Consider the following 20,564-nt stretch of genomic DNA (forward strand, 5'->3'; position numbering starts at 1 on the left):
ATGTTGCCATTCAACTACGATCCGTTGGACCTTGCCAAGCGAGGTATACGACTTCTGCGCCTTCTGAAAAGTCATGCCGGCCCGATATGCTGCGAACTTTTCGAAGTCAAAGTCACCGACCGAGGTTGCGATACTCCGTACGAAGCACTATCATACGTCTGGGGCTCGCCTGATCTCACTCACCAAATAGAAGTCAACGGCAAGGAGCTTTCAATCACTGCAAACTTACATGTTGCTCTGTCTTATCTTCGTCTTGCCGACACTGATCGTGTGTTGTGAGTTGACGCCGTGTGTATTGATCAAAACAACCACAAAGAACGAGGCCACCAAGTACAACAAATGGGAGATATCTATCGCCAAGCCCGACAGGTTGTCGTATGGTTAGGGGAAGCGACAAATGAAACGGACACCTTTATGACGGTACTCCAGAAGATTCGGACCGTTATGGAGAGTGAAGGATCCCCTTACAGAAACTGGGTACCGAAGTACGAAACCCCATTGCAACGATATTGGTACGAGCGGTGGAAGAAGGACTTGCGGGAGAACATGCACATGTGGCACACGGACGGGACCTTTTCGGAATACGAAATGTACTGCGCAAGACACGGTCTCGTCGATATCCTTGACCGTAGCTGGTTCAGAAGAGTCTGGATACTCCAAGAGGTTGCGAACGCCTCCATAGTCGTGGTTCATTGCGGAAATCTATCAGTTCCCGGCTTGTACTTCGCAGCTGTCGAAGACATCATCAAATGATTGTATGGGGCACGCAGGTTTGCACCCAGTGTTGCGGGTCCATCGCAAGCTGTACTGGAAATCATGCCGACTCGTCGTTTAGCAGACCATTCCTGGTGGAAAGATGAGGGCGCGCGGACGATGTTTTCACTGTTGAAGCATTTTGGTCAAAGTGAAGCCACGGACCCTAGGGACATTGTCTACGCCCTCCGAGGAATGTCCACGGATGACGGCAACCCGAACTTACCTGCCGTAAGCTATGAGATTCCTGAAGCGACGGTGGCGGAAAGAACAGCATGCTTCATATTCAATCGTCAATCGTAAACTCACATCTTGGGCTCGTCTTGACTCGATATCTGACCTGGTCGGGCAACTGGATTGGCTACTAGCAGCTTGCATTGCGGTTCACCTTGAATGCCCCCATCGCGATGATCTTTCCCATCTTCCCAACGGAGGCGTCATGGAAATCACGCCAGAGCACCTGAATATACCCCTCATAAGCGGACACTGGACCTTGATCGACAAGATCCTCACCCCCTCAACCGCGGACCGCATCAGGGTTTGTCACAGGAAGCTCGCGGAAACCTACCGAAACTGTGATTTCCACGTCCCAGAAAGCATGAGGTTTAGGTCCGGTATACAAGACAAAGACCTACTCTATGCCGCTCTGCAAAATCCACATATGGGCGCCCATATCGTAGACAGATTTTGGGAGAACGCAATTAGCAAAGAACACGCCGAGAACTGTGAATTATGGGTTATGGAGCTGATATGGTGGAATCGCCTTCACATCACACCTAGACCCAGTAGTTGCTATCCAAGTAGCCCCAGCAGTTTCGATCTAAGAAGCCAAAGCCTGGTTCATCCAGAGTGTCTCGCCGCGGAATGTCTCGCTGCTCTAGTATCGCAAATGATTCGTTGTCGTCGGCCTCTCACACCTCTCAATCATTATTGGAAAAGTCAAGAAGGCGAGACATTGTTAGGGTATGCCAGTAAAACAGGGAACATTTCCCTCGCGCAAAAGCTTCTTGTGCTCGGCGCAGATCCCAAGTTCGAGTCTATGGGCTGGACTCCCCTGATGCTAGCGGCCATGCATCCGCACGACGGCATCAATGAGCTTGCCATGACCCTAATTAAGAGTGGCGTCAATCTCCATAAGGTTGTTCGAGGTCAAACGGCAATGACTTCAGCGAAGAAGCACGGAAACACTGAAGTGGCGCGTCTGTTGTATGAATGCCGTCATTTTGATCCACACAAGGAGCCACGTATGGAGACACGCGAATCTTAGTAGGATCTTGAGAGGCGAGCGAACGAGCGTTGCCTAGCTGCATATGATATTCCATTGGGGTTGGACGAGCGATTCGGACTTGCATGGGGACACATTTGAATAGAACGAAGGATGGTCATTATTTTGCGCATACTTAATCTGGAGATAGACGTGCTTTTGGAATGGAATAATAAATAAAGTAAGAGTACTGGTAATGTGACTAATTCCTAATTGAGTTCTGTCCACATGTTGTCGTGATGTTCATCAGTGCGAGATCGGTCTTTCTATGGAGGTCATCTATCTATTTTGTCGTTTTGCAAAGCCAGGGTTCTGAGGCAGTGATTTAGTTGAAGCTGTTTACATAACTTTTAGGCTTCTTTATTCCGTTTTCTGGAACTGCTTTCTCTTGGAAGTGAGGCCGGTGAGCAGAACAGATAGCAGGGATGCCTGCTTGATTCGAGTCTGAAGCTCAAACGTGTAATACCCCGAAATCTCGAAGACTCTGTCAGATGTCAACAAGGCGAGAAAATCATTTTCTGAATGGCTCCAGAAACGGAGAGATTACCATTTTGAGACCTCAATTTTTGTAATTCGAAGACAAAGAAGGCATGGTCAAGGAGTAGGCCTTCGCTTTGACGTTGGGCAAGATGATGACTTTCAAGGTCTGTTCCTGGCCGTCGTTCGAAATGGCCTGAACGCCCGCCGGCCAGCGTGTTAACTGCTCTCAATTCATTCATGATGAATATTGGGTCTCTTGGCTTCGGGGGTATGTTTTCGTGGAAGAGGTATTTAGATACCACATGCCCACCGTTTGCACTCAATTCCGAACTCCAAGTCCTCTGTCACAACCCAAACAAGCTTACAATGGATTCCTTTACACACGAACCGCTCGACCTCAGCCAACCGTCAATTCGGCACCTCTGCCTACTGAAAGGAGACTACGGTCCCATTCACTGCCTGATCTATCAAGATCGCCTTGGCGACACGGCTATCCCTTATGAAGCCCTCTCGTACGTCTGGGGCTCATCCGAGCTGACGCATGCGATCACTGTCAATGGAAAGGGAATGCGCATCACTAAGAATCTCTTCCATGCGCTCCGTCAACTCCGATCCAATGAGCACGATCGAGTTTTGTGGGTAGATGCTATCTGCATCGATCAGCAGAACCACAGAGAGAGGGGACATCAAGTGCAGCAAATGAGCGAAATTTATCGACGGGCTGAGCGAGTTCTGTTCTGGCTAGGCGATGGTACCACAGACACTGATGCCCTCATCTCTATGTTGCAGAAGCTCAAAGATAAGATGGAAGGGCCCGGTGGTCTCTACAAAGGCTGGGTGCCGATGAATCAACACGAATTAGTGAACGAATGGATCGACCGCTGGCTGATAGATTGCAAAACCATGGCAGGCCATGTGATTCCGCCAAGCAGTCTTCACAAGAAATCTTTGGTTCGCGGCCTCCAACTTCTCCTGGAACGATCGTGGTTCAAGCGCGTGTGGATCCTACAAGAGGTTGCCAATGCTCACGCGGCTTTCATTTGCTGTGGAAAGATGTCCGTCTCCGCCATGTACTTCGCTCAATCACCGTCATTTATCGAGGCTTCGCCTGATTCTCATTGTCAAGCTGTGCTAGAAATTATGCCTGGACCTTCTCGCATGATTTCTTGGTCAAATCAACGTTTGAATTTGTTTTCCCTCTTGAAGCGCTTTGGCACCAGTGAGGCAACCGATCCACGAGACATCATATTTGCTCTTCGCGGGATTCCGAAAGAAGTAGCTCGTCTCGGCTTCCCAGACGTAGACTACGATATAACAGAGGCAGATTTGGCCCACAAAGCATTCAAGTCAATGTTTGGCGTCGCAATCCCATCATGGGCTAAGCTCAACACCATCAATGATCTAGTCACGCAACTCGATCGCTTTCTCGCCGCAGATATTGTCGGTAGCCCGTCCACAGCGCCACTCAGACACTTGGAGATAAGACTTACAGAGAGGTTCCTCCGTACCATGATCGATTCCGGTGGGGAGGGTATTATCACGGTAACGCCCAACTTGTGGCGTTGCGCCGACCAAGCTGCGGTGCTACATGCGTATCGCTCAGCTCATTTGGAGTTAGCAACATTCCTGTTGAATATAAGAGAAGAATGGATACCATGGCACCGCTTGGTGTACTCTGCTCTCCAAAATCCTTCTGGACAGGGAGAAAGGTTGATCGATAGTTTGTGCAAATACCTCAGCCGCGGCCTGCGCAAGGAACAGACGTCAACCGCAACACAGATGCTTTACCAGTTGTTCCACTACTGGTTCAAACGTCGTCCCAACAATGCAGAGTACATCAAAGAAAGCTTTGACCCATCATGTGTCTTAGCAGATGGCTTGACAGCGCTTCTGGATCAGCTCATCAAATCTGGCAGAAAGCCTCCTGTCAATTCATATTGGAGGGACAGCAGCGGTAACTCGTTATTGTACATGGCCGTCAAAAGAGGGAAAGTACGGGTTTTTCGTAGATTAATCAGTTGTGACCCAGATGGCTTGAAGATGTTCGATATCAATCGTTTACAGCAGAAGGGGGCATTCACTAAGAGGGGCACATCGGCGCACCAGTCAGCGGTCGCGCAGATGATTGCCATTCTCCTGCAAAACGGCTTGAATAATCCAGGAGACTTTCCAGCCGATTCAGGCAACGCAGAGTTGCGTGCTGTCTTGTCAGACTGTCTTAGTCAAGATGAAAGGCGGGTGCGCCGTAAACTAGTTCACGTTGGATGAAGAACCCTTCTTTTAGCCGAAACGCTGTTCTGTAACGAAGAGGATAACGATACCGAGCGCCTCAGCATCAGACAAAATCTTCAAATGGATAGAAAACACCTCAGATCTTGAACTTGAGACTGGAATTACCAATACTTATGGGAGTTGATATGTAAAAACCTTCCACTTCGGCAGGAAGTTTTGGCTGCCGTGGAGCGATCTGTTTCGCGGGATGTCTTATTAATATGCACAATTTTCTCGAAGATTCGGCAGCAGCCTTATCTTACTACATTGCTGGTGGTTTGGTTCAAATAATCCAGCCGAAGGACGGGGTCTATGGTTGGCCACCACGCAAGCCTCAGAGTTCACTATGGAGCTTACAGCTTCCGTGGGAACTGTAAATCTTGTCCAATCAAAGCCTACAGTGAGTCTGAGCCGGGCTACTATTTATTATGAAGAGCTTGGTGCCTAAGAACTTCCCTTCCCGTATCTTGGATTCTGTGCCATCCACTCCTTTACCATACCGCGATAGTCCACGGGTGTGTAAGATTCCCAGAACTCAGCCCACTTGCTCGGCTTTCTTTGCGTCTGCACACCAACCTCACCAAGTAACATATCCCAGTATGGCAATTGATCAAAAACAATATCCGTGTACTGGCGTCCATGTCCATAAGGTGCTCGGTGTTGGGCCCACCTCTGCATGAGCGCAGTTTCTTCGTAGACCTTGCCAGCACGAATATCCCTGTCGAGCGTCGGAATCTTGCCCTCAAAGTAAGCCAAGGCCCACAAACACTGGACTTCCAAACGCATGATATTGGCCAAGTTGCTGAAGACACCGAGGAAGATGAGTGAGCGATCATCGTTGGCGGCGAGGCCTGGAGGCGCTATGCCGCGGTACAGACGCCAGGGGCTGTATGATACCTCGACTGAGGCACCGGGATTGAAAGGCTTTGGTTTGGACGAAGTAGGACTCAAGAAAGGACCGTCCAGCAGACGAGGGAAGCGGGCGCCAATGGCCTTATCAGCCTTGGCGCTTTGCTCATTCCAGAAAGCGACTTGTTCGGGGCTCATTTCAGCAGTTGGGACACCAAGTTCAGAATGAAGTGATGCAGGCTCGAAGTTCATGGTAGGCTTGGCAGAAAATCCGGTAGAGGCAACGAGAAGGTCAACTGACAACGATGTGCCATCGGCGAGGTGGACCCTGTGATCCGAGAGATGGTCGATGTCTTCGCGGTAGATCTCGACGGTACCGTTGCGGACATACTCAAAGAAGTCATCGTCGAAACTCAGGATACCCGATGCGGTGCCGTACCTAAGTATTTCAGTTAGCTAATGCTCGCGGATTTTGGATGCAGGGACATACCAGAATTGATTCTGTTCAGGCTGGAGCACCTTCGTCTTCTCGTGCGTCTGGTACCCACAATCCTTGATCGTATCGTACCGAATCAACTTCCAGAAATTTCTCGAAATCACTCTCCCGATCGCGTTCTCGTGTAGAAAGCGCCGGATCCAGGACAAGCCGGACATATCTGGAAACATGTTCGGCGACATGAATGCGACAATGCGTCTCGTCACAAGCCTCTCTCGCCAGACCTTGAACGGACCGAGCTGTGTAAACGCGGTGAAGACCCATGCCGGGCCCCGCCCCGAGCGGCGGATCACCCAGCGGACCTTGTGTCCGGTCGATGCCGCCAGGTGCACGGAGTCGTATGCGGACTTGCTGCCACCGAGCACCGCGACTGTCTGGATATCTGGGTCTTCGAACAGTTCTTTGCGCGGTCCGAGGTTCGAGGAGTGGATCATCGGCGCGTTGAATTCGTCGGACCCTTCGATTTCGGGCATGTGCGGGACGGTGAGCACGCCGGTCGCGACGATGAGACGGTTACACGAGATGGTCTTTGCCTCGCCGTTCTCCTCGACATCAATGTACCATTCGGCGCTGTCCGGGCGGGTGATACGGTTCACCATAGTATTCAGCTGGATCTTGTCGTAGACACCAAAATGCTTGGCGTACGACACCAGGTACTTGTGCATCACCTCGCCAGGAACATGCTGCTTCTCTTTGAGGCCATATTTATCGAGATCCATGGGGAAGTCGGAAAAGTCGATCGACGTCGTGAAGTTGTTCGTCTTCAGGTTCGGATAGATCTGCTCCTGCGACCAGACCCCGCCGACGGAGGCACGGCCATCGACGAGCAAAATGTCGGATGATGGATCACGCTGTAGAAGCGTCTTTGCAGCGCAGAGACCGCTCGGCCCGGCGCCGATGATGAGGGTATCGACCGTAGGCGCCATCTTGCGTTCTCGACCAGCAGTCTTCAAAAAGTCGTTGAAGAAAAGCTGCCCGCGGGTGTCAGACCAACTTCATGGCCGACCGTACAAAGGGATGCCAGCCTGATTTAAATCGAACTCGGCAACGGCGGGATGTTACACAACAGCACAAGAATACGGCACTACGGGAAGCCTCCCCGCGCCGCGAGGAGAGTTTGGGCACCATGAACTCTGCCGAATTGGCGTCCACGGATAGTGGCTGGCCACCCCGCCAATTCTGGTTATCTACACGTCGCACAGCGTTGCGCACACAGGCTATCCGAGAACTATGTGAAGGCTCGGAGACATTGCAACTGGTAGCATTGTGCCGAGCTGAGGTGACTACCGTGTCAGGAGCTGAAGCTAGCATCGAATACGGCATGGAAGCACACCTAAGCTGACGGAACGTCAAAGGTCCAGCCACGCGGTATCCAATCACCGCGCCGGCTTCGCCTTTCAGGGCGACGCCACGAAGGATTCTTGGCTTCGGCGCTAGCTTAACAGAAAACGCGTTGTCTCAATTACCATGTTAGGCGAATTTGCCGATGCGGGATAAGGAGAGAAAAGAGGCGGGTGTAGGCGGCGAGACGGCAGTGCCTATCAGGCTGTCAAGGGCCCAGAACTGCAGAAGCGAGCTGCGCTACTGCACCGCGTGCCAGCTGATTGGGATTATTGCGGCTGATGTGAGCTGGCTTTGCGGTCTAGGTCATTTTCGGCGAGGCTTTCTAGACTTATGCGGTTAGGGTGTTGCGAGGATTGGGAATGGTTGGGGCTGCGGAGATAACGTGGCTGCGCGTGATGGCGAGCTCGAGGTCCGTTCTAGGCGGGTGAAACTTGCACGTTCCTCTCGACCGTCCGGTCTTTTGGGCTATAGTATGGGCTGTAAGCACCGGCTTGAACTTTGTGTAGTTCACTGGTGCCTGGTTGGTTGGTCGCTGGCGCAAGTCGTTGAACTTCACGATAACTGTCGCAAAAGCTGCTCACACTAACTACGATGTTTGCGGCTGGTCGAATCCTTCACGATGCATCGCAGGTGTTGTGACTGGTTGCTCTCAACACGATGGATTTCGAAGGTCCGGCCCGTTTGCATTGTCAGACCTCGATTGGAAGGATGAACTGAGCCGGGAGGTTGGAAGTAAAAATGCATATTGAGCCTGTGCATCCTTCGCTTCGATGCCTGTCGTAGTCGTGCCACGTATAAGATTTTGGGGCAATGTCTCGGCAAGTCTAATTACACATAGATGAAAGACTGTGTTCAGTTGATTAACGAAACTCTGCTGTGATGCCTTAATGAGGTAAACGCGGCGTTTGATGCAGTGCGCACCTACTTCCGTGGTCGTGGAAATGAGTGGCCTACCTTGATATGACAAAGCCATTCAAACTTCACTAGAGATTGTCGCAAACTCTGACTACGATGGGAAGTGGATATTCACGGTGGTGTGGCCAGAAACAACTTGCTGGGGTATTGTCTCAAGGCGTTCGTTTAAAGACCCTTTGGGGGCGCCCTCCATTGCTGATGATCCCGCAATTTTCATACAAGACACTCTTGTTATGCATGATTCCTTCATGGGTTCTCTATTGTCGCCATCGAGTGAAGCCAGCAAAATAAAGATGACGGTGGCGAAATGACCACCTCCTCTAGGCAAGAGCAGTTATGAATGACTACTCTCAACCCGCATATACCTAGTCATGCCGTAATTACCGCTCAGAAACAGGTAAACAGCGAAGTTTGTAATCTTAGGGTTTTAGGACTTAGCGTAGCATTTATAGCTACAGTCAATCTTCTTATGAAGAGCTAATGTTAAGGTGATGTGAGCTGCGATTCCATTCTTATGGTAGTGAAATTTTATAATTTTGTATCGCGGATGGTCACTCTGCCGCCAGTTTAGTCTCATCGCCTGTCGATAGCAAACAGTCAATAGAATCGTGGGTTTGCATCGACACTCTATCTGCGTATCAATGTTCGGCATCATGAGAACAACGATAACGAGTGAGTTTCAAGTCGGGAGACACTTTGTCATGATCATAGAAACCATCCGGGTACATTTGCCTAGTCACCGCAAAAACCTGGATAATATCATTGAAGCCCATTTTCATCCTTGAACACCTTTCAGGTTGGGCCCCACTTCAAACCTTTGCTTTAAATTCGGAGATCTCTTCGCTGATGGAGCTTAGAATTCCAAGATCATACCTACGGTCCCCAATTTCGACATCGAGATACTCTTCGCCAAACTCGATTCGAACACAAGATGGAATGTTCTGAGAATATCTCCAAAAAATCTAAGGAAACAGGACCGCGTCCATTATGTGCCGAAACTGCGCCCGCTGGCTCCCGATCCGAACAGGCGAGAAATGACGACGCGGCCAAGTGGGTGGCTGCGGTAAGAAGGGCTCTCGCAAGTATTCCTGCTCCATCGTCAAATATCTCAGGTACATCGACAGGGAGTGGCGAATTTTCGCTAGAGCCTTCAACCAGGCTGGCTCACGATCATGGCACAGCGGCAATAGCGCCGTTCTCGAGCATGGTTCATGATGAAAACAAGGTCCGCCTTTCCTGGTTTCCTCTCAAGGGCGAGCTACTTCCCATCCCTCAAGGCAACGCGATCGACATACGACACAAACCCGAACCGAAGACAAAAATGATGCAAATCTCCAAGCTGCCCTTCGAGATACAGGATAAGATCTTCGAGATGGGAACGTCGATGATCATGTACGCAATCAACGTGCCTAGGGAAGATGTCGCTCTCTATGTTCGCCATAACAGCGAAAGTTACATAAGCACTTCTTCCAATGAACAAATGGTCCGGGACATAGCAGAGTCCTGTCCTCTAGCATACACCTGCCGCCGTTCCCGTGCCGCCGTATTCAGAAGACTACATCGCCTGGCCCATAAACAAAGACCGGTAATCCGGTTCGCGATCCTCGAGGATATTCACATCACCATCAGGTTGAGAGACATGGTGAACAACCGAGACCACGTCACTACACGTTCCGAATCGGATGAGGAAGATCCCAACATGTTTTTGAGACTGCCTAGCATTTGCCTCTACGAAAGCCCCTCTGTACCGGTCGCAGACTTGGAGGACTGGTATACTACACTGCCCGCCGTCCTCGAAGACAAAGTAGATCGTGTCGACGCCGAATGGTGGTGGGACAGAGACACTGGAATAGCTAGGGTGTCTCCTTTGTTGGGAAAATTCATGCATAGCTTCCCCCGGGCAACGCATTTCACCATCACGCCGCGTCTACCTTTCATGCTGAGTGCGCAACCCGCCACACCAGGCATTGTGGACAGCAAACACCGCGTGCAAAAGCTTGGGGCTGTGGAAGAAGAACTTGAGATCTTGAAGCTGAGGGAGGCGGACAGATATAAATATCTACAACGCCGCCTGATGTCTCTATGGGAGCAGGAGGGTTGGATCACGATGGCGGCCTACGCGACGAAGGACTTCCCATTACCCATATTCGAGTTCAAACATAAGGTGAGAAACCCGCGTGGCGATCCATGTTATCTCGTAAAGACTCATTGAGATTGATTCGATGCTAATGGTATATAGAGAACATCACTTTATGGGTATCGCAAATAGCTATCTGTTGCGGTGGTCTAAATATTGCGTGGGAGGAGGTGGGAGAAGACTCAAGGAAATGGCCGCCAGTTGGACGAGATGCGTACAACTTGGGCAATCGCTAATATTGTAATTAAGCTGTGAATATCAAGACGGGAACTATTGTCTTGGTCCATCCCTCAAGACTTTCGCAATGATCAAGTCACCTACCGCGCAAGTGAAACTTCCGGACCTATATCGGGAAACCTGTATGATGTTTTCGCCTCATGTATGGGCCCAGCTGGCAGGTTTGTTTACTGACAATTCTCCCATAATAAAATCCCCACGATGGGTGTGCTAGAAACCCTCCCCGCGTAACGTGATTCGTAGTGAAATTCAAAGGATTAATAGATCATGAACTCTGCAATTCCCAGTAACACATTGCAAGAGGCTAGTGGGTGTTTCTCAACGCAAGGTGAAGGTTCCAGTCATATCAGCAATTCATATCTTCCGTCCCAGGTGACTGAAATTCGTGAAACAATATCACGGATTTTCGTACATCCAGGTGTTTGCCGTGTATGATGGTCACACTTTTCCAGAGAACTAAAATACAGCAACTTGAGTCCACTAATAATTATCAGACCGTAAGCACCTTGATGGTATTTTCCATCTCCGATGCGCCTGTACTACTGTATATCAGTCGTGACATTCACCAAAGCTCAGAGTACCATGACCAACATACAATCCTGCCCTCGACAGCCAACACTTGATCGCCATTTATCAAAGTGACTTCAACTACAACATGACAAAATCTATGAAAGGCCAAACTATCGCTACAACAGCAAGCCCTCGTCCGTCGTACCTCGAAGCGTCCCGCGGTAGTGACGACCCCTCTCAATATGGAGGGGCAAGCGATGTGGTCAAATGGGTGGCTATGATGAGAAGACTAACTGGCAGCATCCCCGCAACTCCATTTGCGCCAAAGATTCCTAGCGCATCAACAGTGGAAAACAAATACCCGCCGGAGGTATACCACAGCGTGTTACACGATCATGACGCACTTTCGATAGCGCCATTCGCCAGCATGGTCCCAACACCATGGGGTCATCCAGATGCGATGCGGAAGACACACTTACCAAGGCGCGCCGCCGGTTCTTCCGATTACAATCCTCCACTCGTTCCCGTGCCCGAAGCACTGGATGTAACCAACACACAACGCCTACCCGAACCGAAGATGAAGATGATACAGATCAGTAAACTTCCCTTTGAGATACAAAATGCCATTTTTGAGCTTGGAACATCAATGCTCCTCTATGCAATTAATATGGACGAACGTGACGCCGAAGCTTGCTGCTATCAAGACAGACGGTCTTTCGGGCCTCTCCGAGACAAATTCCTATCTAGCGACGATATTGTGACGGAGATTGCAAATTCATGTCCTCTAGCATATACTTGCCGCCGTTCTCGCGCGGCTGTGTACAAGACGCTGCATCGTTTAATGCAGGCATCAGGCCAAGATAACATTCAAGATCCCCACGCCGGAATCTCAATACTCAAGTACATCCAAGTCACTGTCAGGATTGGCAATCTGGTGGCAAAAGAGGCCATGAAGCGCGAATCGGAAAGCCCTCCGGAGAAACAATGCCGGAATCCGGAGGGGAAACATGGCGGCGACGCCATGTATTGCAATTGTCTAAGGTGCAACGGGAGCATTGAGACAGGGCTAGAAAGGATTGTGGGACTTCGCAGTAGATGGCTTTACGACAACCCACTGATTACAGTCACCGACGTGCGGACTCGGTGTGCTAAGATTCCCCATTATCTCATGGAGTACGTGGACCGTATTGATACTGAATGGTGGTTCAGTAGGCACAAGAACGCATGCGTAGCTCCGGATGTCCTGCGGACGAGCTTCGGTATGATGTTTCATGAGGCGCGTCACATCACGATCACTCCATGCATGCCTCTTATGTCGGCTGCACAGCCCGGCAACAAACTAGATATTGTGAAGGGGAGATATTGGCTCCGAAATTCATGGACCGATCCCGAAGAGATTGCATTGGCGAAACTAAGACAGTGGAAGACATATGACGGCATGGTACAAGGGCTGTGTGAGGACGAAATCGTGTGGGTGCGTTTTGCAAGATTCTTTTATTCTTATCACTTGGAAATGTACGTGACGGAATCCTTTCCGCTTCCAATATTCGAGATTGTAACTACGGAGAAACAGGCGGGATAGATCCTACGTAATTTGCAAAGAGATTCCTGAACGGCGAAGCGACACAACGGACTACGAAGTGTGTGATTGAAATCCGGAACACGATCTTACTTTCATAACGTAATCGTCAAAACAATAATCGCATGATATTCTCGTTGTGACGGCTGGACAGTCTCACATACTTAAATTAAACCCACCCCCATCCACTTTGCGGACTTTGTAAAATAATTCACCGCAAGTCACATTGACCTGGAGCCCAAACGGCTAAAACTAAACATCACCACAGCTCGCCAGGACAAAAAGATGGACGAACAGGGAATCGAACCCTGGACCACTCACATGCTAAGCGAGTATTATACCACTAAACCATTCGCCCAAAGGATGATTTCGCCCGGACTTGAACCGGAGACCTTCAGTGTGTTAGACTGACGTGATAACCAACTACACCACGAAACCATTTGTTGTTGAGGGCCGGTGTGAAAAAAGGGAATTTGACTCTCTCCGGCAAGGTCCTGGAGATGTGTGTGGTGGAGAGAGGGTTGAAGCGAAGCGGATCCAAAGGGGGGTTGAGGTGTGGTGCGGGCCGATGCAGGGTGTCATCCAATGACGGGCTGCCTTAGCGTGGACAGGGAATTTGGGAGAGAGAATCGAGAAAACAACAATCGCGTCTGACTTTCAGATGCGCATTCACTCCAAAGGTCAAGACGTCCGCAGTTGCAAGGCGCAAAGCATCCTTGTGGTGAATTTCGTTCCCTCGGTGCTGCTCTCAAGCTCCGGCGTAGACATACAGCAACCTAACCCGTTGCCATGAGAATTCCATCTCAAACCCAGTGGCAAAGGTCAAGCTGGGCCAATAATCGCGTCAAAACCACCAACCGCGACTCTCAACCCCAACGGCGTTCCAACCGTGTCCAACGCGCCTCACAACCGCAAAGTCGCGATCCAAACAGCCGCATTTCGCAAACGGCGTCGGGGTTGTTTGGCGGCGCGCCGCAGCAGCGAAAATCATTGGCTGCCGCGGGTGCGGGTCGCGGCGGCGGGCGGGGCCGATTTGCGGTCTGGCGGGGCGCACTAGGCCGCGATAGGAAATGAGTAAACAATGGTAGCGATAACAACTCTCAGCACCACAGCTCGATCAACATTGCAAGCGACAAGGGAGAGAGATCACCAGGCCCGTTTAATAGGTCGTGAAACCCGGTGTTGGACGGTCTGACTTGCATCTTTCTTGCATACCACGTCCTGTCATTTGTGAAATTTGTCTGGTCAATTGCATTCGTTTGAGTTCGAAACGGTGGTCACGATGTCTAGCGACGAGCTTCCACTTGCGCTCCGGCGCACGCGTCGAAGCGCAGCCGGAGCTCCCTCCGCTACCTCGGCTTCAGTCGCATCGCCAGTTTCAACACCACACAGGGCATCCAAGAGAAAGGTGCGCTTCTCAGACCCAGGCCCAGTCTCAACACCGCGGACAACATCCCGCCTGTCTTCCACAGGCCTCACCCCCATGATCCGTCGCACAACCCTCAACAAGGGAACCCCAAGCACCTCGCGCCGGCACTCGGCCCCCGTCTCCCGCACACCCTCCGGCAGCGGCGGCGCATCTGCTTCCGACCTCCCGCACAGCGGCGAGGTCCACTTCCTCCCCCTCCGACAGGTCCTCGACGGCCGCGTCCAGCGCCGCATCCGGCGCAACGGCCTCAGCGAGGAGATGAACACCATCACCGCCGAGAAACGCCGGCGCGCGCAAGAGACCAAAGCGGAGATCGACGGCTTGAAGGCGCAGCTCAAGGAGAAGGACGCCGAGATTTACGAGCTGCAGAACGCGACCATCGTGATTGACATGGAGCGCATCTGGGGGCTTGAGAAGGAGGTCGAAACACTGAAAGAGCAGCTGTCGAATCGCTCTGGAGTGAGAGGGCAGAGCTGCTATGACTGGACGCTCGCGGCGAGGGGTCCTTACGTGGATGATTACATGGAGACGGACACCATCGAGGCTGAGTCCGTTGCGGGTGAGAGGATGCTGGCTGATGAGACTGCCTTTGGAGACGCGACGATGGCGGAGTTCGTGTGCAGCACGCCCACGAGGGTGAGGTCTTCGTTCCTCACTCCGCCGCTCACGAGTCCGGTCGCCGAGGGCCCGATGACGCCGTCTTCTCATAGAGGTTCGGTCGCGCCTCCGTCAAATTGCAATGCCGGCGTGCAAACCTCGTTCCGCGACACAGAGAAGGACTCCCTCCAAGAGGAACTCACCTCCCTTCGCGCTGAGATGTCAAAACTCACAAACACCCTCGAATCATACACCTCTCTCACCACCCGCCTCTCAGACCAGCTATCAGCCTTCACCCCCTCCGCCACCGGCGACTCTGAACCCCTACAAACAATCGAAGAGCAAGTCACCCACCTCCTGCGCACAGTCTCAGACCGCACCGCCGCGCTCCTCGACCTCAACAGCTCCCTAAGCGACCTCGGCTTCCCGGGCTCCGACGCCTCCGAAATAATCACCTCCCTCGCCGCCGCCCTCCGCACCGCCCGCCTTGAGCTGGAATACCTCACCCCGGGCGAAATCACCCTCCCCCTCTCCTCCCACGGCGCTGAGGTCCTCGACCTGCTCCTCACCCGCCTCCGCGACCTCGCCAAGCGCGGGAAGGAGGACGAGGCCGCCATCGACGAGTACCACCAGCTCGAGCTCTCCCTGCGGCAGCAGCTCGGCGCGCGCGTCGGCGCGATGGACAGCCTCAACGAGGACCTCGCGCGCGCCAAGGCGCAGCTGGCGCAGAAGGATGCTGCCGCCGCGGAGCTGCGCGTCAGCGTGGACAGGCTGAAGGGCGCGGTGAACGGGTACATCCGCGACGTGATGGAGCTGGAAGCCGTGATTGGCAAGATGGAGGGGGAGAACCGCGACGCGATGGCGACGAAGGATGCGCAGATCGAGGTTGGGCGGCGGGTGCTGCGCAGCAAGGAGGATGTGATTGCGCAATTGGAGACGAAGCTCGCCGACGCCGTAGCGAAGACGAAGGCGTTCCGGAGGAGGCTTGACGAGAGTGAGGAGAGCAAGGCGAAGGAGGTGGCGTCCGTCAACAGGCGCAGTGGCCAGGCTCTGGCGGTGCGCGATGCGCGGGTCGCGGAGCTGAGGGAGGAAGTGGAGAGGGTGAATGAGAGTTTGAGGGCTGCGCATGAGAGCATTAAGAATCTGAGGATCGAGAAGAAGGGGCTCGAGGGGAAGATGGCGGAGGAGAGGGTTGGTGCGAAGAAGGTTATTGACCAGATGAAGGCGGAGTTGGAGAGGGTTGTGAGCATGAGCAGGGAGTTCTTGGCGGATGAGGTTGAGGAGTCGACCACGCCGACTAGCACACCGCCGAGGGCGGCAGGCCGGACGCCGAAGAAAGTGATGGAGCCGGCGGCGGGTGTGTCAAAGTCGCCGCTTGCGGGCAGGACTGTTGTGAAGAAGGGGCTGCTTTCCGGGGAGTTGGTAAGGAGAGTTTCCGGGAGGAAGAGGAGGAAGTATGACAGCGGGCTGGGGTTCTTGGACGAAGATGAGGTCGATGCATGAGACGGCATAACTTGATGCATGTACACATAGGTCGGGGACGGCGTTTAGGCGCGTGTTCATTCGTTTGCCGCATTGTCTGCGGCGCTTTTCTTTTGTCTGCAAGTTAAAAATAGGCGTTGGAATGCCATGAAACCAAATTTACTCAGTAACGTCTTCGAGACCGTGGGTGAAGAATGCGGCTTGCGTCGGTGGCTACGGCCCCACATCTCCGAGTGACCGGCCGTTCGCCGTTCCGACCGTCCGGGATGCGGGCATAGTCGCCAGCTTTCCTCAGAAAATGGCCCATCTGACGCATGATCTCATTAGACCACTCCTAACCAGATTTTGGTTCAAAATTGGCAGGGGGTTGGAGCATAAACGCTCGCAGCCGTCGCTGTACGACCGTTTTCGTCCCATCACCACAGCATCCACATTTCAACGCTGCAACATCCCGAATCCGTCCTACACCAGCCGCGAGCCTCGACAACGGGTCGTACAATAAAGCCAACCACCCCAACCTCAATTGTTCATTCTCTTTTCTCATAATCATCAGAAAAAAGATTCCAATCTCCTTGAATACAAAAACTTCTTTCATCATGACAAACACAAGCGAAACGCTCCCGGCTCGCCCAGAACCCACGGTCGTAAACGACGCAAGTGGGACTCTTCCAGCTCATCCTGAACCTCCTGTCATTACCGAATCAACCGAAACTCTCCCTGCTCACCCTGAGCCCCCTGTCATAAACGACGCAATGCTGCCCCCAAAACCACAATTCGTGCGCGAGATCGAGCGCACCACACGGGTGTCGCTCCCTCCCAATCCTCCGCCATATTCCCACGCAATCAGCACCGCACCGCCACCATCATGCAATATCCCGGCGCCCCCTAACAACACCTACTTCGCCCAAATTTGCAGACGTGAGCGTGAGAATGCGCTGCCCGTTTACGAATTCGATAAGGAACGCCCAAGAACGATGGATAGTCAGAGGAGCTTTTATGCTCGAAGTTTCAGACAAGAACTGGCTGTCGAGGCGCGCAACCGCCGGCGGAAGTTTGACTGTATCGCTGCGGTTGTTGTCGCGTTAATCTTGATGGGGTGTGCTGGGACTTTGGCTGCTGTTTTGGTATCGACGAGAGACAAATGATGTGTACTGCGTCAGGATGTTGGTGGAGTTACTGGGTGTCTCGAGCTTGTAGTTTTGAGCGAAGCAAGGTGTTTACCAGGAAAGCGTGATGGTATTGGGTATACGAGCAGATATGGGTGTCAAAAGCAGAGCTAAAAAAGCAATAATCACAATCTTCTAACGCTCGCAGCAACTTCCGCTCCTGTTGCTCACAGCACGTACTTGAACAGCGGCGACCTGTCTCCCATCTTGAACAGCTCCTCCTCAGTGTACTTCTCCTTCGCCTCATCCGCAATCCTGGCCTTCTTCGCGTTGGCAATCTTGTAGCTCCACTCAAGAAGCAGAGCAACGATCAGTCCACTGCCGCCGAACGCCAAACTCAGCCCGAAGCCGGTGTGGTACTTTGGCTTCTCGCTCTCGAGATACATGAAGCTTCCGACGATGCCGCCGACGTTTCCGACGCAGTTCATCAGCGCGATACCAATCGCTCGTCGAGACGCCGGGGCGATGTTGTTCGCGTTCCAGGACGCCGCCGCGGCTTGGATGGGGTAGATACCGATCACAGCCAACACAACGGAGAAGTACGCGACACCCCTCTTCTCTTCCAACGCACCGTTCAGCGACAGAATAATAGAGTATCCTACCGCCACGATCGCCAGCGGGATAGCAAGGAACGGCATGCGCCAGAAGAACCGATCGGACACCTTGGCGAAGCTCACGGCAGAGATGGCCGCCGCCACATACGGCGGCGCGCTCAACAACTGCGCCTGCGTGTTCGCGAACCCCATCGCCTTGGTAATAGTCGGCAGCGTGAACTTGATGCCGTACGACAGCGCGCTCTGGCACAGGAGGAAGTACGCCTGCACGTAGATGCGCCAGTTGGTCAGGTTCATCTTGAGGTCGTGCCAGTTGACCTTGCGGTCGGAGTCCTCGTCGCGCGAGCCGCCGCCCTGCTTGATGAAGATGGAGAGCTCGAGGTAGCGGATCTCCTCGGGGTCGAGCCAGCGCGTGGAGAGGGTGGGCGTGTCGATGAGGAGGAAGAAGCAGGCGACGCCGAGGCAGACGGTGGCGAGGCCCTCGAGAATGAAGATCCAGCGCCAGCCTTCGAGGCCGCCGACGCCGTCCATCTCGGCGATGGCGGCGGCGAGGAGGCCGGAGAAGGCGCCTGAGAGGGCGGAGGCGCAGTAGAAGTAAGAGATGCGGACGGAGAGGTCACTGGGCATGTACCTAGTCTGGTGTGAGCGGAGTTGGGTTTTAGGGATGGGGAGGGTTGTGGCTTACCAGTATGAGCAGAGGTAGATGGCACCAGGGAAGAAACCGGCCCTATGGGGGATTGGTTAGCAGATGGACTCTGGGGCGAAGGGGTTGTAAGGTGTTCTTACTCGAAGATTCCAAGGAGAATGCGAGTGACCATCAAGCCGGCGAAGTTACGGACGAGGCCAGTGCAAGTCATGACAATACCCCAGCAGAGGGTGAGGGTGCCGAGGTATGTGGAGGGGCGCTTGACTTTCTTGAGGATGATGTTGCTAGGGACTTCGAAGAGGACGTAGGGGATGAAGACTGTGGCACCATGGTCAGCTAAGTCGAGACAAGACTCCGTCGGGATGCTCACAGATGGATAGAACGGTGTTGTACTGCACGCCCGACATGCCCAAGTCCTCGACCATGCCCTCGATCTTGGCATTTCCGATGTTGGCGCGGTCAATGTGGCAGATGAGATACAACAACGCCAACATGGGAATCAGTCGTTTGTCGACCTGTATCAAGTCAGTATTCGGACAAGGTAACCAGACATCGTCTCATCCTACCTTGTGAAAGACCTTCTTCCGCGACTCCTCGGGGTAGTTGTTGTAAAAGTCCGCATCCTCAGTGCTCAACCCGAACACACGGTATGGTCCGATCTCAATAGCCTCAGGGACCTTTTCGAGATGCGTCTCGCCAGACGGTCTGTGATGAACAGCCTCGACCTCGCTCTTCTCAAGCGAGCTCCTCAGAGCGTTCATAGCCATGTCGACGAAGTGTTCGCGGCGCACACAGAAAGATGACGATACCTCAAAGCACTGAAGTTGGAAGAAACTGACTCGCCAGTCGCGTCACGTCGAAACAAGCTTGCCTCGGTGTTCAAGTGCGCACACAGACCAGAACAAGAATTCTGCCCAAGTTATATCTGGCCAGGACCACCTTATAACCAAAAAGCCCAAAGTCCAAACTGCGGAGAACCCGTTCGTCCCCACCGGCCCCCAAAACCGCGGAGAAGCTCCAAACCACCGCCCATCTCGCGCGGTCGCCCACTAAAACCCCAGATGGATCCAATCCACCCCCGGACTTGGCAGTTTGCGGGGTGCGGGGAAAACGGGTTCGTCTCAGCAAGCAACGCGAGGGAGGCTGGGACCGGTAGAGAGAGGATCTCAATTAGCGGACGGAAAAGGGACGCCCTCCCTCGCCAAGCTTATCCGTGGTCGTATCCGTCATGTCCGTCGCGCGAGTTCAGCGTCGCATTGCAGATGGCGCGTCGAACGATTGGGCGCGTGGCAAGAGATGGTTAGAGATGGGAACGGCCAGGATGAAGGGTTTGTGGGTATCATTTCGCGGCCTGTCAGCCGATGGGTCGGTTTTAGGAGATTGCGCGGTTGCCCATGCAAAAGAGAGGGTCGTCGGTTCAAGAAGCGAACTTCTCGTACTTCACCTTCTCCATCGGAGAGTCGCACTATTTCAAATGCCATGCATTCCATCCATACTGGCAATGCGCATGTCTCACATTCCATCAACACCTTTTCCGCACAGCATATCCCCAGCACCACACGTCGTCGAGATAAGCTCTCGAACCTCACATCCAAGCACAGGCTAGCCACTCACTAGCCCTCCCAGATCGCGCTCTTGGAATTCTTGGATATCTACGACAAGACTTTGGCTAACGGCAAGCGTATCTTGGCGAATGACTCCCCTTCGAATGGCGACGACGGATAAAACGGAAGAAACCCGTCCAGAGGGCACACTGAGGCCGCTTTTCCCGCCATTTTGATTACCCCGCAGGCGTAGGCGACTTGGCGACGTCGGTACGTGGTCGGTAATTTTCCCGCCAAGCACGCCTCCTCGG

General features: G+C 52.9%; 5 protein-coding genes across 5 annotated transcripts; 3 read left to right on the forward strand and 2 right to left on the reverse strand.

Moving 5' to 3' along the window:
* On the forward strand, nt 1-753 carry CGCS363_v009257 (Heterokaryon incompatibility protein 6, OR allele; the record flags this gene model as incomplete). The annotated part of the gene is made up of 2 exons (XM_036641106.1): nt 1-268; nt 317-753. The coding sequence occupies 2 exons, from the start codon at nt 1-3 to the stop codon at nt 751-753; spliced, it is 705 nt and encodes a 234-aa protein (XP_036492965.1).
* A 4,459-nt stretch (nt 754-5,212) lies between these two features.
* Nucleotides 5,213-7,039, reverse strand: DEP4-3 (FAD-dependent monooxygenase DEP4; the record flags this gene model as incomplete). Its single annotated transcript, XM_036641107.1, has 2 exons — nt 5,213-6,056; nt 6,108-7,039. The coding sequence occupies 2 exons, from the start codon at nt 7,037-7,039 to the stop codon at nt 5,213-5,215; spliced, it is 1,776 nt and encodes a 591-aa protein (XP_036492970.1).
* A 2,537-nt stretch (nt 7,040-9,576) lies between these two features.
* On the forward strand, nt 9,577-10,584 carry CGCS363_v009259 (uncharacterized protein; the record flags this gene model as incomplete). Its single annotated transcript, XM_036641108.1, has 1 exon — nt 9,577-10,584. One exon carries the CDS (start codon nt 9,577-9,579, stop codon nt 10,582-10,584), a length of 1,008 nt encoding a protein of 335 aa, XP_036492971.1.
* A 4,370-nt stretch (nt 10,585-14,954) lies between these two features.
* On the forward strand, nt 14,955-16,364 carry CGCS363_v009260 (uncharacterized protein; the record flags this gene model as incomplete). The annotated part of the gene is made up of 1 exon (XM_036641109.1): nt 14,955-16,364. One exon carries the CDS (start codon nt 14,955-14,957, stop codon nt 16,362-16,364), a length of 1,410 nt encoding a protein of 469 aa, XP_036493491.1.
* A 1,312-nt stretch (nt 16,365-17,676) lies between these two features.
* CGCS363_v009261 (putative transporter) lies at nt 17,677-19,476 on the reverse strand (the record flags this gene model as incomplete). The annotated part of the gene is made up of 5 exons (XM_036641110.1): nt 17,677-18,694; nt 18,749-18,790; nt 18,850-19,027; nt 19,080-19,224; nt 19,276-19,476. 5 exons carry the CDS (start codon nt 19,474-19,476, stop codon nt 17,677-17,679), a joined length of 1,584 nt encoding a protein of 527 aa, XP_036493657.1.
* Nucleotides 19,477-20,564: the final 1,088 nt, after the last annotated feature.

The sequence above is a fragment of the Colletotrichum siamense genome, assembly GCF_013390195.1.
Source record: "Colletotrichum siamense strain Cg363 chromosome Unknown KSG_Cg363_contig06, whole genome shotgun sequence".
Lineage (NCBI taxonomy): Eukaryota > Fungi > Ascomycota > Sordariomycetes > Glomerellales > Glomerellaceae > Colletotrichum > Colletotrichum siamense.